Genomic DNA, 13,546 nt, shown 5'->3' with positions numbered 1-13,546 from the left:
TTTGCTCTCCCTGACTGCAAGCACCTGGCACAGAGACCTGCAGCAGCTCTGGTTTCAGCAGAGCAAGCCATGCTGGCAGGCTTCCAGGGACGGGTCACCAGAGCAGAAGGACAGAGCCTCAACAGAGCACTTGCCTTTGTGCCAGGAAATTCCTAGCACCTGACCATGCCAGAGGGCTAATGCTTAAAAAGRTGAGAAAAAAACTGTGCTTTTTAAGGTGAAAATACTGCAGAGAATCTCTGCAAAGACCTTTTGCAATATTTTCAGGACCTTTCAATTTCTTTCTTCTTGMATGGAACTGACTGTATACCCAAGGAAGATAGGTATTTCTACAKAAATGGAAAAATACTCTGCTCCTTGTGAAACCTAAAGGTAGTCAGTCTATTTGGCAAAATACAGGCAGCCCATCTTATACCTAATGGTGAATGCCAYGGAAAACTATACTAAAATATTGACAGCCTCCAAATAAGGAAACAAAGGAGTGATGCCTTGTGGGGAGATGCCCTTGCAGAAAGAAAGCCTTTTTTTCCCAAAAGCACAAATGTTGTATTTACACATCCCTAATGAGAACCTGACACAGCATCAAAGAGAGATACTGGTGGAAAGCAAAGAACATAATTAACCCATACCTGCTTTCAGCTACAAGTTTTGGGATTCAGTAAAACACCTCCATCACCTTATGGTTACAGGTTTTAGAGCAAAAGTGAACACTTCCTAGTTATATATTTGAAAAAAATACAGAAAACAGCCTGGTTTGACAGGTAAGGCAACAATTTGGAATGAATGAAAACCAAAGCTTACTGTGATTCTTTTCCTGCATCTGCTGCTTGATCTTGGATAGGATCCTTCCTTTTAGCACCTCTGGCTCTCTTCCTATTTTCTGTCCCCTCTAGTCACATGCCTTGGGATAAGGACCTTCTTTTTACAGTATTTTGGTACAACTCTGAGGTCAACAGAGTCCTTAATCATGGAAAAAGTCAACACAGCACTGTGATGAGTTGCACCCTGAATATCAGAAATGAAGTCTGTTATTTTGTGGATCTCTGTTTCTCCTCTCAAAAACTCCACCTCCCTCTGTCATGAGTCATGTAGAAACACCTTCCACACAATGCTTTCAGTCTCCCCAACATAAAGCTCTCCCACAGTAACCTTCATCTTAAAACTGGCAAACAGTAGAGAAATTAATGAAAAACTTGYCCAAGACAGACACACAGATCACAATGTCTCTCAGGGTGTTTCTTTTAAAGGAAACCCAGCTAATAAAAGCAAAAGCAAACRATTTCAATGAAGGTGAGAATGATCAAAATTTAGATTACTTAGCAAATTAAGCATGGTCATGCAAGGAACTTTAGGATTTTGATCTTTTTTAGATCATGTGCTCTCAACAGAGTAGTATTTAAATCATCGGTGGAACATATGTCAGAAAYCAGCAACGGACAAATGATCCTGGGTCAGCATTTAGGTTTACAGTAAACATTTGAAATTTGTCAAGGGTAAAAAACTGAAATGTCATCAAAAGAACATTTCAATTTTGGCAAATCAATATTTCCCACAGACATGCATTTCTTCCATCTCCCTTTGTAAACACAAGTCGCTGTTGACAGTGCTGTTGAATAGCATCCCTGGTATAAATAAATCCTCACGGCAAGGAAGTAGATCTGTGTGCAAAAGGAAAATTTCATACCCTGTGCCTTCCCTGAATTGGGTGTGTTTATAACCCCAATTCAATAACCCCAATTAAAATTAMGAGAGAAGAGAAAGAGTCCATCAGAAAAATTATTTGTAGCTGTATTTGCTCAGACTAGTCCAAAACTCTGCACCCTTGGAGGCTGCAACACAAGGAAGTCATGTGAGCGTGTTAATTATTTAAAATGAAAGCAACACAGTTGCTGGCCTTTTCAAATAATCAATCTTTCAAAAAGTGTCAGGTGTCTCCAAAACATGTGACAGGTTGGCAGTTTGTAGCATCTACTGTCAAGCCCTAGTACCAGGATTTTCTCTGGAGCCTGAAGTAACTCATCACCTTAACTAACAAATCCTAAAGACAACCTGTCTGGCTTACTGAAAATGAGATGGAGAAGCTAAATTAGAACCATACACCTCCTATTTGCTAAATTAAAGCAGAAAACCAAAACAAACACTGGAAACGTGTGTATACATATATATAGACACATTCATGAATACAGACATAAATGCATAAAGAGATATGTATAGGTAGATATATATATGTAGCTGTAAATTACAGACATTTACTAAGATCTGTATTTACTGCCTCCTACAAGCCTATTTTACTGTCTAAATTTAGCGAATTCTCTTCTTTTTAAAAAAAAAGGTAGCATCTGGTTTGGATTTTAAAGTCTATTAAAAATACCTTCTTTCTGTGTCTTCYTCCACTTCAGTAGGCAAGAATAAAAAATGTAGAAATGACAAGAAAATTCCTATAGATTCTGTTTATAAACAAAAATTTCTCATCTCCAAAACAGCTTTACTAGCACTTGGAGGCAGAGTGAAATGCCCCACCAGTACGTATTTTACCAATAAATAAGTGTTGTGGATATATATGTATACGTATTTTCGGTCATTTCAAAAATATCAATTATATTTTCCACAAATAAATCTTTCTTATTGAAAATACATGCACTAATTATATACAGAGGATTTTTTCCCAATCTTCCTAGCATTAATTGTTCAGAAAAAGATACTTTGTCCTGGTTGTTTTTTTTTTCAGAAAATCTGACTTTTTCTGTTACATTACACACAATAAACAAATCAATAAATAACATCAACAAATGTCAATCTACAAAATTCTTAATCTGTTAAGATGAAGAGAAACAATGACAAAACATAATATAGGTGATGTGCAAATGAGTAGTGAATACAGGAAAAAATAACATTAAAACAACATTCACATACAAAAACCAGAACTCTGAAACCAAACATCTCTAAACTCACTTACGTGGAACTTCTCCATTTCCCCAGACCTTCTGAAAAATATTTGTTGAGAGTAAGTTGAAGCGTTTTGTGTTATCAGTGCTCTGCCTCCCCTCTGAGAGGCACTGCCCTTTCAGAGCAGGGCATTCAACTTCAAACTGTAATTGCCATCCATCAAGAGTACTCCAGAAAGGAAAAACTCACTCGGTCACCTGAACCACCCATGGGCAGTGGCCTTTCACACACTCCACATCAGCCCTCCCGGATCTRGCGGGCAGCATCCACAGCACTGTCCCTTTGCAGGAGCCAAGCAGAGCCACAGGCAGCATTTAACACAATTATTACAGCATCATGTACACTTTTTTGAATAAAACTACTTTTTGAGGTAAAATACAGCAAACTGCTTTGGCTACAGTCCTGTATTGCAGGTGACTTTTCCCTACAACCCTTCATTTAAGTTCCATTTCAAAGCTTAATACACAAAACAAATATKCTGGATACCTCAAAGGCTGAATGTAAAACACATTGGTGGATTTTGGGATTTTTTTTTTTTTTTAAAGGCCTGGCCAAGTTTTAATGGGCTGTCACACACGAATGATTATGAAAGCACTACAATGAACTGAGCTGATAAGCTGATCTGATCGGAATTAACTGCATGTGATTGCTGCTTTGAAAAGCTGGCCTAAAGAGGCAGTATTGAAAGCAATCTCACAAGTCACTGGTACCGCTTGCCTCAGCTATAAGTAAGCACAGATGGTGAGAAAAGTTAATTAAGACACATATTTGTTTGGGGGTTTGAAATTTCCACCCTCTCTTCTCCAAAGAAGCCAAGCCACAGTGAAAATGTGTTTTAGGTTTGCAGCCTAATAAGTTCATGTTTTTGAGGCTCTGCTCCTGTAGACGGAGGTAATGGATAAACAGAATAAATAATTTATGTCAGCAGTTAGCATATGGATTTGCAGCTGATCACTAAACTACTCATTGCACCTGATAGCTACAACATCAGGTCAATCAAAAATATTCCTTTCTCCACAATCCTTCATTATTTTTCTCCTAACTGACACAGCTTCTTTCTTGTACCACAACTGATACCTAGCAATAGAGATGTCATCCTTTTCATCCTTGCTTTATTGACTGGTTCTTCATTTTATACCCTCTCTGGTTCTTGCAGTATGTCATAATGAACACATCAGGAAAAAAAAAAAAATCTTCCGGTGATAAACTTCATTTACTTCTGGTTGGCAACTTTCTTTCCTGCTTCTTTCCAGCACACATTTGACTTTCCCCAGATTAACTAATGGGCATCTGAAGACGGGGCTATGACTAATTTTAGAAGATTAAAACACATCCTTTATATACTGTAAGACTGTGACCAAAGTGTCATCTTGCAGATATTTTGCTCAATGGTAATTCAACAGTGTATAATTTCATGGACCCATTTCTAGGTTGTTTTTTTTTTTTATCTGTGGCTATTATAATGACATGGGCCAGCAGCACCAAAGAAATACTGACTAGAGAATGGTAGGGAACAATCTCACATGAAAGGCCCATGGAGGTAAGAAAGGGTTAACATCAAGGACAGAGAAAACCAAGACTTCAGAACTTCAAGTGTAATTGAAAGGTTCTTAGAGAGACACTTCCAATTCATGCCTACTATACTATTTATTTCCTTTCCCATCATTGCTGATTATAAGGATGTGCATGTGTAAAAGGAAGTTTCTTCCTCTCTAATCAGACCAGCTCTACTCCACGAATCCGCAATCCACTGTTCGTGACATTASAAAATGAATCAGGCATGAGGCTCCAGTCAGATCAGTAAGTGACAGCTTTTGTTTAAACAGGAATCTTGGAAATTAGTGATGACAGTATTATACTGCATAAGCATTTCACTCTCAGCACTGTCTCTTTCTTTAAGGAGAGGTGCAACAGAATTACTCACTGGAAAGATCTAGTATTAAAAAACCCAAAACTTGAGTGCTGATCTGTTCTACTTATATTTCCAGAGAAACAAAGGTCTGTTTTGAATAAGACACCCATGCTATGTATTTAACACTTCATGGATTTAAGGCAAGATGCTTCTTAAAGCATTATCTTTGCATTATAATATATGGTTACATCATTTATGGTCTCTCATGAGTTTGGTATGCATCAGTAAATTGCTTCTGTCAGTCTTATTTTGGTGTTATAGAACCGACACTGAATAGAATATTACACGTACAAAAATGTGTTCCCTAATTAGGTTTGCATTTCAGAGAACAGGATCACATCAGAAAACTAGAGATTGACAACCTACTCCAGCCCTGCACCAACAACCTTACTACAACATTTTGCAAAGATTTTAGCCAAAAGCTTGATCTATGTTATATATATATATAAATATATGCACTTAAAACTAATAATTTAGGCATTATATATGTGAATACATACAAATTGATTATTGTATCTCCCATCCCCAGGTGGTCCCTAAACACTGTATTACCTAATCACATAAAAATGGCAGGTTTACTAATTTTATAAATATATACAAAATAAGTTGTTAAAACAGTCAATCACTGAGAGCTCAGTACAGATGTTAATCCAATTTGTGTGGTAATGATCAGAACAGTCAGTTTACATAAAGCATTACAGCTGTGCAATGCTGCAGTCCAGCAGTTCTGTCATCAGCAATGAGGCTTACCTACCTGGAACTGGAAATTTTTCCGATGGACTCTGCATAGTCATGCTGACAGTGAGTAAGCCCTTCCATTAGAGTTGTCCACAGTGTCAGCCTTGCTCCCTTTCTGCTTTTCTGTCCAAGGATTSTCAGTGGAAATGTGTAAAAGGAGCTACAGCTCCTTCTACTGGGTCTTAAGATTTCTAAGATTAAAGATCTGAGCTCCTACTAGAGCTTGGAGAAGTGAGTGGAAGAATGCCTGTAGTGTCTCATAGAGCTCTGCATCACTTTTTTTTTTTTTTTTTTTTTTTTTTTTTTTTTTTCACATTCCAACTAACCGTATAATTTCAGAAGCAGTCACGCATTTAAAGAGGCTGTAGAAAGAAGTCGGGGGACAGACTGTTGGAATGGGGACTGCTTAGCAACCTGATTGTCTGATCCATAGATGACATCTCAGATGTAACAGCTTGTAAACATTATGTGTAGAACTCCAAATAATAACTCTACAGATTTAACCAATCATGCTTTGAAAGCTGTCACTGATCCAGTGGAGCATGACCAAATCCTGTTAGAGTGCAGAATAGATTCTAGCTGGAAGTCTTACATGGGCTGGGTTGCGTATCTAGATAAGGATTTCAAAGACATCATGCACGCTACTGAAATGTAAGCACATGGAGAAACTAAATTCATGGTCCCATGGGCATTCAACTAAGGTTTCAAATCTTGCAGGGTTACACACTGTAACAGCTCCGTGTGCTTCATCAGAGAGTATCACATTGCCAAATTCCTTCCTTGTAAGGAGTATGGACTGWTTTTTATAGTGGTGGGCATGGCAGATATCTGTGACTGCTACACGAATATTCAAGAAAGGCGTAAAAKCCTCCCCTTAGAATTTCAGCTGGAACAGTCTAAAGCTGATGAGATCTGTATTTGTTTGCCCACTTTGCAGATGTAGCTCTTTAAAATAACAGCACAGCCTAAGTAGTCATTTGTCAGAGTTAATTCAATGGATAAGATTTCTGAAGATCTGTGAAATTTTATCATCCTTCCAGCAAAATGTGGAGAAAGGGAAATGAAGTGAGTCTTTGAGACTTGAAAAAGCATGGGTAGATGTGAAAGCGCTCAAAGGGCACCATCACTCAAAGGTTCCTATCTTGCCCAGCAGGGATAATCAGAATTACTTTGTCTATTTTTTTATCTTCCTGCGTGAAGAAAGTTCAAGAGAAAAGCATGTTAGATGACTAGGTGTCTTCTCCTATTCTGAGCACTAAATGCTGTATTTTTCTGGCTCAARCCACTGAACGTGAATGCCAGGGGAATTTCGAGCCCCTAATATCAAAAATCATTTACTATGTAAGGACCATCTACCACATTATCATTTATATTAGTAAACACAGATTCTGCAGTGTATGCTCTTTTCCAGTATAGCTAGAAATTAGCACCTTCTTGTTTGCTCAAAAACTGCATTGCACTGTTGACCGGGATGATATGCAATTCTGTTTTTCCCCTTAGATAACTCAAGAGCTGAAAAATTACCCTGTTTAAACAAACTTCCTCTTCTTTTCTTTTCTAGGATGAAAAGACTGCTTTTAATCAATGATTGCAGCACTGTGGAAGAGAGATGCCAAGTGTGCTCTCTGATAAAACAAAAAAAAAACCCCACCTTTGTCTCTGACACATTTCCCAGGACCAGCCAGAGTCATAAGGGTCTCTTAACACTGCACTTTGTAAGGTATTTTTTCTTTCATTTAGATGAAAAAAAAAAAGAATTAGAGAACTGACTTTTTTTTTTTAGTTACATTTGGCCCAATTAAAATGAATAGTTTTTTGTCTCCTTCAGCTTTTCTCCAAACAGYAGAGAAATCCAAAGCTTTTCTCTTRGCGCTGTCTTCAGGGACTAATATMTTTAAGTACTTCAAGGGCAGATCCAACTCCCTGACATTTGTCTGCCTTGAACTTGCAAAGAGTTGTAAGTTTGTTAGCCTCCAAAGTGTCAAGGAACTGCAATGATCTTTAGACATATTCCATGTGGGAGGTTTTGCAGAAACAGCTTCATACAGCTCTGCAACCTACAACTTGTTCCGGTGAACCTGTGTCAGATGAGGGCAAATAAAATCCTCTGAAGTAAAGTAGATATCCAGTTGAGCATGTAATACTGGGAAGATTCAAAAACAAAGGAGCTCCCCTGTATCCAGCTTTTATTGTTGTCATTTGCCATAAAAAGGTTGGTTTGAGCCCAGATTAAACAAATCCAAGTTAGAAACAAGATCCAKACTAATTCTAACTTTATCATACACAATGAAACATATTCAAGCAAACATTAAGGCATTGTTTTTTTTCTTGGAAACTTGAACTTCATTAGATGTTGCAGGAGGGAGAAGCTGAGTTTGCTGGAGTGCCTTGCCCTGCTTATGGACACGCCCTCAGAGAATAGACAAGTAGGGAAGGTACAGAAAAAGTGGTAGGCGCTGCAATGGTAGCTAACCTATTCCAGCTTCTTACCACCAGTTTAAGAAATCTGTCCAATATCTGCTGAGTTGCACTGCAACAGAGCTCYTCAGATGAGCTGAAACCCAGTTTTGTGAACATTTGCACCCAGGGGCACTGTGGGCAGGACTAATCAAACAATCTGCACAAAGGTTTATGCGATTCTGCACACTATAAACCCCCTACTTTCCAGCAACCAGATAAATCAGCTTCCAGACTGATGTCTCATTTCCAGAGACTACGTATTATGATGGTCAGTGAAAACAAATATTGTACAGATTGTATATGTACAACATACAGATATCATACTACAATTCTAGTGGAGCTACCTTCAACTTCAGTCTAAACAAATGAAACAGGAACTGTGGAAGTAGCCTGAAAAAGACTGAAATTTCAATTCAAATTTTAAGCTCTCTYCCAGGAAGTACAACATTCTTCTCACATGCTCTTTTGCTTAGCAGAGTCAAAGCTGGACTCACAGAGGGGGTAGTGTTTATTCTAAATGATCAAAGTTAAGGAGCAGTTAATGACTTGAATACCCACAGTTTAAGATAAATTAAGCTGCACAGGGACTCTTTTTCAGCCATCATTCTAAACAAGGAAAATAACTGTGCCCTTCTGATGTCAAATGCCTTTTACTTCTTCACAACACTTTTTATCATTTTCAGTGACACCCTAATGGAAGTGAGCAAAYAGAAGAATCCATAGAGATGTTTTATTTTGAGAACTCACCACCTCAGGAAAGAGATAGAATTTCACAAATATATTCCTCTCCTTTATTTCAATTAGATTATTAATGTTTGAGACAATTCCTRACYCAAACTTCTGGCCAGAAGTCTGTTRGCAGGAAAGACAGCAAATCTAAATCAAAGCACAAAGATCTTGCAATAAGACTTCATGGCACAATTTCCATTCTGCACTTTCCCATTTTCCTACTGGAATTCACTATAGGATGGCAAAACTTCATTATGTATACCCAGCAGGAAGTTAAGATACTATGTCCTTTAGGAAGTTCTACAACCAAATGTCCAAAGCTAAATTCAAATCCAAACGTTAAAACAACAAAGTCTGGAGTGGGGAAAAAAAGGAAGATTGCTTACACTAATGAGATCTTCCCCTATTAACTCTCTCAACCAAAGTATGAAAGGGCTCTGCTATAACCAGTCAACTATATCAATATRACAAAATTCACCATCAGCCTGTAGTTGTGATCCTTTCATGACTGTCAAATTAAAACACACAACAGCACTGAGCCACCCCTCCCCATTTTTTGGCCACCAGTTCATGCAATTACACAAAACCAGTAGTCTTTGCTTAGCAACAAGATTTCATGTTCACCACTAATCAGATTAATAACAAAGTAGTGAGTCTAAACAAATCTAATGATGAGAAGAGATGCTCTCCTTCTCTGACTAATTCACACAATTTAAAATGTCTGAAATACAAAGAATAATTCACTCATCTTACAGGCTCACKAGAAACAGAAATGAGGCCATCTGCAATACTTCTTTTCAGACCATATCTCAGACACAAAAACAAGGCTCAAAATAATAATTTCATGCAAGGAGAAAGAACGTGTATTTGTACTGAGCCATAAAAATTTCACATTTTCTTATGTCTAAGACCCATTCTAATATTTTTTAGAGTTTGGGTTAATACACATGAGTTGTTCTGACTGCCGCGGGACATAAAGAGCACCGGAGAAGGGTGCTGAACCATCACTCCCTGRGTGCCTCCACCTCCCAGGGAATCACAGAGCTCATTCAGGTAACTGCAGAAAAGGTTTTCATTACTTACAGCAGGATGTCCAGCACAGTAGGTGTAGCTAGCATGAGACTGGTAGTGCAAGCTTGCTCTTGGAAAGGTGTATGTATTCCAAGCAGGTTGGCTGCTATTCCACTGGGAGCTAAAGCCAGGGCTCATGGTCACTCTCGATTTACTGTTTTGGTACGTTCTCACTGTGGAGCTGGACTATCAAAAAAGAAAGAAATGCAACGTAAAAATAGCTTTTAGGGTAGAATACAAATATACATATTTTCCCAGCTACATATTTTCATCGTGTATACATATAATGCCACGTGGTCTGGAACTAACTTGAATGTTTTCCTGTAAGGAGCTGGGAAAAGCAAAAAATGCATTCTGTCAAAGATATCAGTGAAAGAGCTATGTCACTGTAATGCCCAAAAGGAAGACWGATGACTGTTACACTTCAGGCTGGGATATAAATCAAATGGATAATCGATAAGTGATAGAAGGTAACGGGATGTTCTGAAAATATGTAGAAGGCACAATCCTAAGATTAATAGCAGAAAGTTCCATTTTTTTTATTATATTGACATTTATTGAACATCTGATCAGCTATGGATATTTTACAGTAAATGGCAGTTTTGGGCCAATGTTTAGATRTATTTCTTGAAGACCTGAAATCCCAACTAGTGGCTAGCTAAGGCCAAGCCATCACAAAGCTACGTTTCAAATATGCAACCTTCCAAGCACACKACAAAATGTCATAACATGTTTTAATTACTTAGAATGAAGAAAAAAAGSCTCAAAAATCTTGATTTTTTTKTTTTTGTTTTTAAAACAATTCAGTAATTTCATGTGAAAGTAACCTGGGCTACAGATATGTAATTCACACACATTCTTTCTGCCCTTTTCTCGTTTTATTTTAGTTGCAGCTTTCTGCTTCTAGTTCTCCTTTTATAAAAAACATATTCCTAATAAACATCTGCGCTGTTAGAGCTGGTTTATTAGGGCAGCAAAAAAATAACCAATTTTCAAAAGAGTAGAAGATCCATAGGAGTGAATGCATTTTTAGCAGGTATTTAGGCTGGTCTTCAAAGACATGCAAATGTAYTTTTTACTCCATATTCTGCTCTTCATTTGGGTTTTGCTTGCTTTCYTTTTATTGGCAAAGGTGCTCTAAATTTCCCATGCAAATTTACCCCAAATAATTGTAATTATTATAAAAYTAAACCTATTCTTTTTAGAGCACTAAATTTACAGTGACCTTACTAATACAGTGAAAGCCTGAGAAATATGAACACAAATAATATTCCTTAGAAATGCTTATAAATGTCCCTGTTAGCAAATTGATGCTATCAATTTCAAAAGCCATACTCAAGAATGACACTTCATTTATTTTTACCCTCCTTTCAAAGACAACTTTTATACATCATACRTGTAGCATTAACCAAATATCAATATAGGCCACCATCAAACAAGATGTTTCACATGGTCCAAGACCATCCTTACCCTGAAGTGCTTACAAGATAAATGAGAAGGTCAGGGAAAGGATGAAAGAGCAGAGTCTGATGTAGAAGCACAGAAAACAGCTTCATAAACATGACTTTCAGTTTAATTTCACTGCTTCGGTTCAGTTTCACTGGGAGAGAATTAGAGAAGTGGAAGGAAAAGAGGACAGAGAAAAGACATACAAAAAKGTTTCAAGGACATATTCTAGCTGTAAAAATATATATCCTGTAGTCTTTCCAATTTTTTTTTTTTTTAATATTGTGTTTCGATGAGCTGGTTGCAGAAACTACAGGCCATGCTTGCATGGGCTGAACATGCCCTCTTTATTTCATTTAATTTTCAAAAGTTTAAGTACACAGAGTTTGCCTCAGTTATCAATTGCTGTATAAACTTTAAGTTCAAGAAAAGGCCAAACGACTTCCTGCATGTGTTTATTTCCTGTGCCGCCGATTAGGAAGCCTGAAAAGAGCAGTTTCCGCTCACCAGCTCTCAATATCTCGACAGATTCGCCTCCCGCCCCCACCCCTAAGAGAAGGATTCCTGCGGTGTGATTTCTAAAGATTTAACTTACGACTAGCTGAACACAAAGAGTATGAATGAACACTAAAACCCACACTAAACTCTCATTAGTCACTGTGTGTGACAAGTGGTTACTTTGTTCTTACAAAAGGCTTTAGGAAAAAAAAAATATCTGCCCCTACAGTTAAAGGGGCTTATTTGAAATAAATCTTTTTGTATGAATTTAAATCATGACAAATCAAAGGAAGGAGGCTATAGCTATAGCTAGAGAAAAAAAAAAAAAAAAAAAAAAAAAAACTGAGGAGTTTTAAAGTGTTATTTTTTTTCCTTTTTTTTTTCCTTTCCCCTTTTACCCTCTTTCCCCAAGGAGCAGAAACTGCGTTTTCTTTCTTTTGACGTATTACTTATCTTTCAGATCACTCCTCAAAGACAAATCTTTCTTTCTGGGCCCTGGTAGACTTGCTTCCACATAAGAGATGAAGGCTAGGTTTTGTTTCRGCCAGATCAAGTAGGTTTTTAGCCATAATGTACTTCTGCATGTACATTTCTCCCCTTTATAAATATCAGATATTCAAGTGTGGCTGCTTATTAACTCCTCTTGAGAAGTTGATCCCCCATCGAATATTCTGTGAACATTGAGCTATTCTATCCTAATAATAACTTCATTTCTTCCTATTATTTCTGATGGGTTTTCATTGTATGGACCAGTGGAAGATACCTGTGGCTGATGGGATGTAAAGGTGCATTGTCAGCTGTGATAATTGTTAACAGATTATTTTCACAATGGCAGYGAACTCCACTACAGTAAGGAGAGATGAGCTACTGGCACTGCACAGATATTCACAATACCTGTTCCCTTAGAGAACAGGAGCAAAAATGAGTCTGTTTTTTAAACAGCCTGCCTCAGTTGCTGGRGAGCCTTCTGTCTGCTGCCTGGGCTTTGTTATATTGTGTGTGCTGCCACACAAAAAGCCCTCCTGGACCTGTCCCTSTGCTGGAGGCACCGTTCAGCCACAGTGCTAAACCCAGGCACAGAGATGAGTCCCTGCTCCCTCCTTCTATTCCTCCATCCAGCTCCTACCTCACACGGGGTGCATTAGGAACAGGGAGGCATTCAGAGCACCAAGGATGCACTCTGGGTGTCCTGCCCGGGCAGCTCACTCAGGATGCAGAGACTGGAAGCGAGACCCTGCTCCCCGTTGAGGTTGCCGGGAGCCACAGCAGAGAGGTCCCCAAGAGCCCTGTGCTCTGAACGGCCTTTGTCGGGGACTACCATGGCTGACCCCATAAAAGCTGTCCTCTGTCTGTTGGATTACCTCCAGGGAAAAAAAACAAAACAAAACAAAACAAAACAAAACAAAACAAAACAAAAAAAAAACAAAATCCAAAACACATAGTAGAACAAAACAAAAATCATTACATGGAGACACAGGATAATTGGCTTTGAAATCTTGAAGAAATCCAGGCCTGCCAGAAAATAGAGGCGTCCACACCACCAGTGACAAAGACCCCAGACAGCCTGGTCCCCTCAGGTGATTGGGGAGCAAGGATGTGAAATCAGGGACCCCAAAAGCTGATGGTTTGAATTCAAGGTGTCCTCTAATCAACAAAACGCTGCGCATCTCTGCAGCCTTCTCTGCACAGCGCAGAGGAGGCTGTGGGAAAGACAATGGAGCAAGTGGGGGAGCTGGGACAGAGCAG

The 13,546-nt window shown here is 38.4% G+C and overlaps 1 protein-coding gene across 2 annotated transcripts in view; it reads right to left on the bottom strand.

Annotated features, from left to right (window-relative positions):
* RBMS3 (RNA binding motif single stranded interacting protein 3) overlaps positions 1 to 13,546 on the bottom strand; it is a 660,983-nt gene that overhangs the window by 476,553 nt on the left and 170,884 nt on the right. The window contains exon 4 of one of the 2 annotated variants that reach the window (XM_057378472.1): positions 9,869 to 10,042. The exons of the other annotated variant lie outside the window; for it this stretch is intronic. Within the exon in view, the coding sequence (XP_057234455.1) occupies positions 9,869 to 10,042 (174 nt within the window). The remainder of the gene's footprint in view (positions 1 to 9,868; positions 10,043 to 13,546) is intronic. 2 annotated transcript variants of the gene reach the window in all.

The sequence above is a fragment of the Malurus melanocephalus genome, unplaced genomic scaffold, assembly GCF_030028575.1.
Source record: "Malurus melanocephalus ecotype Western Australia unplaced genomic scaffold, MMel_1.1 scaffold_361, whole genome shotgun sequence".
Taxonomy (NCBI): Eukaryota; Metazoa; Chordata; class Aves; order Passeriformes; family Maluridae; genus Malurus; species Malurus melanocephalus.
This window is presented reverse-complemented; position numbering and strand designations above follow the sequence as displayed.